We start from the raw sequence: 5,980 nt of genomic DNA, 5'->3' as shown, positions 1-5,980 counted from the left end.
GTGTTCAGAGCCGGCAACGGACGCCGCCTTGAGTCAGGGACAACAAAGGTAGCATTGAGGTTTTGTTTTGTTTTTTAATTACTTAATTTTTAGAATGGATAAATAAAAATTGCATATATTTTCATGCATGCTGAAAAATATATTTCATTCTGTGCATTAGCTCTTTGGACCTTCCCAATAGCCCTGGGAACTATCATTCTCCCCTTTTTACAGACCGGGAAGCTGAGGTTCAGGGAGGTGAGAGACCTTGCTTAGGATCCCTTGTTTTAGATTCGAGTCCAGATCTGCTTGACTTCTCGGCCGTGCTCTTAACCGTGTTCTGTGATGACAAACAACATTCTTGAGTGGGTGCTGTGCTGAGCTCTCTACAATAGTATAGGGGATTAAAAATGACGCTCCAATCTATGCCCTGTTTTGGGACTAATAGAGGGTGGGCAGAGAGGTTTCCTGTGTTGGTTTTCTCTTAATTATGTTTAGCTCCACAAAATCCTTAATATTTTGGGGAGGTATATTCTGTCTGGTCTTCCACAACAGATGCTGTAATTATGCTTGTTCTGTAGATAAGGAAAACAAAATTCCTAAAGATAGCAGTCACTGGTTCAAAGACACAGAGACACAAGGGCTAGAGCTTGGATTTGAACCCTCAAAGCAGGAATTACCACTCAGGTTTGGGTGGGTATTCGTCTCATGCCCTGCACCTTTTTTTTCTTTCTCCTTTTAAAAATCAGTTAAATTTAGTGCCAGACCCTGTGATGTGTGCTCCAGAGATACAGAGGTGAGAAAAAGCCTTTGTCCCCTCAGCGTTAGGATTATAACGATCTTTTGTCAGTGCTTGGAGGTTGCAATGAATTGCATCCCCACCTCCATCTTACGGCCAAGTTGGAAGTCAGGCTGTCCCGAGAAAGTTGAACTAGTGAAGTTACTCCCAATGAATGGTGTTGAGCCATTCATGGCGCCTCATTGTCCTTAGAAATAAATCTGAAGTCCCTAACACTGTTGCAGAGGGACAAACTCCACCTCTTCTTGCCTATCTGAGGCCATTCTCTCTCACTAGCCAGGCATGCCCCAGCAAGGTTGGTCCTCTCTTTCCTCCCATTTCTGGCCTTCACGTGTATTTTATTCCTGCCCCCTGCAATGCCCTTTGGGTCAGTGCTCCCCCTTCCAGTTGCTTCTCCTCTTCCTCCAGAGCTCTAGTCAACAGCAGATTCTCTATTGACTATTGATTGCAGTCGTCTAACCAGCTGTCTGACTACAGCAAATAACTTGACCTTTCCAGGACCCAGTTTCTTGTCTGTAAAATGGGATAATAATAATAATAGCAATGCCTGCCTCCTGGGGCTGTTTTGAGAATTAAATGAGGAAGTTCATGTGAGGTACACAGAACAGTGCGTGCAACAGAGAAAGTGCTCAGAAAAGGTGGAAATTATGGGGAATGGGGAGAAACTGATAAATGAGTCTGAATTTTATTATTTTGGAGAGATGGAAATGCTTTGGAACTAGATAGAGGTGGTGGTTTCACAATATGGGGAATATACTAAATGCCACTGAATTGTTCACTTTAAAATGGCTACTTTTCTGTTATGTGAATTTTGCCTCAATACATTTTGTGGGTCGAATTAATTTATTTTCATTTGTAAAGACAGGGCCTCACTCTGTCAGCCCGGCTGCTGTTGGGGAGTGTCCAGTGCCCAGTGGGAACGGGGCCCCCATGGATTGTGATCCCCAGCGACATCTCACCCCAGAGCGAAGACAGGCTGAGGAACCTTTAGGTCTCAGCCTTGGTAACTGCATGGTTTGGGGGGCGAGAAAGCTCGGACAAGCACGTGGGCCTCACTCCATCCCCTCTGACACTTCCCACCTGCTCTCACTGGCTCCTCCCCCAAATCAGACCTGAGCTAGGAGGCCAAGAGTGAGGTGGCTGTGGGTACTTGGATCTGAGAGTGGGTTGGGAGACCTCATTCCAGACTGGGTCAGCAAGAGGAGGAGAGGCTTGTGGGTGACAGTGCTCAGAGCAGGCAAGCTCTGCCTCGGGCCCAGAGCCTCTCTCTTGTAAAACCTCAGGCTGGCGTTTGAGAGATGTTTTTCAGACCTTGCATTCTGATGGGCCCATGACCCCATCCAGACCTGGAACATATACCAAGGGGCTGACTCTGCCACTCCTATGACCCCCCTCAAATGACTCCTAATGTTGTTCAAATCCATCTCTCTCTGTCTCCTCAGCCGCTGTCCCAGTTAATGTCCTCATTGTGGCCCCTGACAGTTCCATCAGCCCCTACCCTGGCCCTGAGAGGGTGTGAATGAGCCCTGATGGTGCTTATGAAACCATCTGTATAAAATTAATATAGAGCCGGGCTTGGTGGCTCAGCCTGTAATCCCGCGCCTTTGGGAGGCTGAGGTGAGCCTGCGGGTTTGAGACCCGCCTGGGCAGGCGAGACCTCATCTCTACAATAAATCAAAAAATTAGCCGGGCGTGGTAGCGCACACCTGTAATTCTGGCTGCTCGGAAGGCTGAGGCAGAAGGATGGCCGGAGCCCAGCAGGTCGAGGCTGCGGTGGCCGGGAGCGACCACTGCACTCCAGTCTGGGCGACAGAGTGAGACTCCAACTCCAAAAATAAATAAATAAATAAAATAAAATTAAGATAGGGCCATGGGGTAGAAGCTTGAAGGAGATCTGAGCCCTGTAAAATTGCAGCTAGGGTTAGAAATGAACAAATCAGGGCAGGGTGTGGTGGCTCACACCTGTAACCCCAATACTTTGGGAAGCTGAAGTGAGAGGGTGGCTTGAGGCCAGGAGTTTGAGACCAGCCTAGGCAACATAGTGAGACCTCATCTTTACAAAAAATCATAAAATTAGCTGGGCATGGTGGTACGCACCTGTAGCCCCAGTTACTTGCTCAGGAAGCTTGCCTGAGCCTAGGAGGGTGAGGCTGTGGTGAGCTGAGCTCATACCACTGCACTCCAGACTGGATGACAGAGTGAGACTTTAACTCAAAATAAAACAAAACAAAGAAGAAATGGACAAATCTGTTGTTTCTAAGTTTGCTCTCACTTCAATAGGGAACAATTGATGATCTTCATGTCCTGGACCCCTGCAGAGGAAGAAAGCTGTCTGAGAGGCTGATAAACATATTTTCCCTTTAACAGAAGTTCAAGGGTGGGAGCACTTTAACCTCTGGGATCCTACCTCGCATCTCCCTTCCTACTAAGTATCTTCTGTAATGGTTTACTGCCCAGGGGTCACTCAGTAGCTGATGGTCGGGGACTTGCTTTATAAATAGCCCCTCTATTGTAAAACCTCAGGCTGGCATTTGAGAGATGTTTTTCAGACCTTGCATTCTGATGGGTCCATGACCCCACCCAGACCTGGAACATATACCAAGGGCCTGACTCTGCCACTCCTATGACTCCCTCTTAGAAACTGGTTCTGCACCAGAAGGCAGTTTTGACACCCCAAGATCTTATCCCTACTTGATCATCAGCACTTGTTCTATTGCCCTCTGCCCACCAAATTAAAAAACACTAACCTAGGCTGAGTGCAGTGGCTCATACCTGTAATCCCAGCACTCTGGGAGGTCAAGGTGGCAGGACTGCTTGAGCCCAGGAGTTTGAGACCAGCCCGAGCAAGATAGTGAGACCTCATCTCTATTAAAAAAAAAAAAAAAAAATTAACCGGGCATGGTGGCATGTGCCTGTAGTCCCAGTTACTGGGGAGACTGAATAAGAAGGATCACCTGAGCCCAGGAGGTCGAGGCTACAGTAAGTCATGATTGCACCACGGCACTCCAGCCTGGGTGACAGAGTGAGACTCTGACTCCAAAAAAACAAAAACAAAAACAAAAAAAACCCTAGTCTGAAATTCTCAAGGAGGCAGATTGGAGAAATATCTTCTATCCTCCTCACTTAGCTGCTCTATGACTATTACAACTCTCAGCTGCGACACTGTTGTCTCAGGACACTGCTTCTTTTCTGTGCAGTGGACATCAGAACCCGGTCAGGCTGTTATGCTTTGACCTTGATGTACAAAGTTCCAGCCAGTCAGGCAGAAAGCAGACTCCATGGCTACAGGGATGATTGGTGAGCCCTTCGAGGAGTGACTAGCTTTCTCATCAATGACACCCTGGCCCTACTGCTTTTTTCTGTCTCCTGATCAAAGATGGTCAAGAAATGGTTGAGGAAAAAAGAAAGTCTCCTGTCAACCCAGAAACTCCTTTCCACAGCTGTAGAAAAGAAGTTTTATTATTAAATAAGCTTTAAACCAGACTGCCATGCATATCACAAACAACCTGCTGATGACATTACAAAGATGGAGAGAAATCCCACTCTTTATAGAGAGCTGAGCATCATATGACATATATTCTCTCAAGATTCGTGGTAGCCTGCCCTCAGATAAGAGGACTTGACCACCTCATTTGCCAGGCATGCTTTCAGAGTTCAGCCTAAGCTCACCGGATAGTGGGGTACCCACCGTGCCTGTCACTGGCCTATGCCTTAAGGAACAACTTCTTGATGATGACACAGGCTGTTATGGCTTAGAACAGCTCTCCTGATGAAAGGAAGATAGGGACATGCCCTCCTTGATATTTACATTTCAAAGAGATGAGTCCCAGGCTCTTAAGGAAACAAGTCCTGGATTGTAATGCTGGAAGCTTATTTAGCCTTTGACAAAAGTGGTAAATCCACACAATGCAATGTATTTGCCCAGAGAAAGGAACTAAACAATGACACATGTTACAACATGGGTGGGGCCTTGAAGACATTATGCTAAGTGGAAGTAAACCAGTAACGAAAGGACAAATATGGCATGATCCTATGTCTAGAACAGGCAAAATCACAGCGACAGAACGCTGATTAGAGGTTACCAGGAGTGGGGGCGGGGGCGGAGTGGAGAGTTCTTGTTCTTGTTTGGAATGATGAAAACATTCTGGAAATAGTGGTGATGATTATACAACATTGTGAATGTATTTAATGCCATTGCATTAAAAAATGATTAAAATAGTACATTTTCTTTTCTTTTATCTCTTCCTCCTCCTCTTTTTTTTTTTTTTTTGAGTCAGAGTCTCACTCTGTCACTCAGGCTGGAATGCAGTGGCATGCTCATGGCTACTGCAGCCTTGACCTGCTGGGCTCAGACATCCTTTCACTTCAGCCTCCCAAGTAGCTCGAACTACAGGCACATGTCACCATGCCCGGCTAATTTTTTTCGATTTGTTGGAGAGATGCGGTCTCTATGAGTTGCTCAGGCTAGTCTCGAACCTCTGGGCTCAGGCAGTCCTCTCAAAAACTGTTAATTTTCTATTAAACTTACCAGAATATAAAAAAAACAAAAACACATATACAAAAGATTTACATACATATCAAAGGGACAGAGGATATATTTACAGATAGATAATTTCTCAGGGAAATGCTCTAAGAAAGGAGGAAGAAAATGGTGTATTCTTTTTTTTCTTGGCAATAGTGAAAATTCTAAGTGTTAACATTTCCTCTGCAATACCCTTTTGCTGAACTGGCCTATCTCTCTGACTATCCAAGTGAGAGCGGGCTCACACTGCCCTAGGTCCTGCTTAAAATCACCCAGCACAAGCCCAAATCCTAGCATAAGGCCCCCTGGGCCTTGTTTTGCCTAAGTCCCCTGAGGTCATCTGGTGTGGGCTCTCCCTTGCTGCATCAGCTCATAAATATATCTTTGTTGGCTTGCAGGTAGAGTTCTGGTTGTTTTTTCTGGTGGGCTCAATACTCACCTCCAATGACATCTCCAATCTAGCCAGAGAGACCATTTCAACACTCCCTCTAACTCCATCAACACCTGTTTTGCCAAGATTCAAGCCCCATTCTTTCTGTAACCTCAAGATGATACATAAGCTTCTGAACCTGTTGGGGGGCGGGGTCAACCCTTGGTGACTCTCCCTCCACTCCCATGTGCCCATTTTTTTTTTTTTTTGAGTTGGAGTCTCACTCTGTCGTCCAGACTGGAGTGCAGTG

At 46.1% G+C, this 5,980-nt stretch overlaps 1 protein-coding gene across 1 annotated transcript in view; it reads right to left on the bottom strand.

The window, feature by feature from the left end:
* Positions 1-2,984: 2,984 nt before the first annotated feature.
* The window catches only part of LOC103250172 (nitric oxide synthase, brain), a gene marked incomplete at its 5' end in the record, with an annotated part of 62,103 nt that continues 59,107 nt past the window's right edge, over positions 2,985-5,980 (bottom strand). Inside the window, one exon of the mRNA XM_021707888.1 lies at positions 2,985-3,090. Within this exon, the coding sequence (XP_021563563.1) occupies positions 2,985-3,090 (106 nt within the window). The remainder of the gene's footprint in view (positions 3,091-5,980) is intronic.

This window comes from Carlito syrichta, unplaced genomic scaffold, assembly GCF_000164805.1.
Source record: "Carlito syrichta isolate Samal-C Ts95f unplaced genomic scaffold, Tarsius_syrichta-2.0.1 Scaffold126612, whole genome shotgun sequence".
Lineage (NCBI taxonomy): Eukaryota > Metazoa > Chordata > Mammalia > Primates > Tarsiidae > Carlito > Carlito syrichta.
This window is presented reverse-complemented; position numbering and strand designations above follow the sequence as displayed.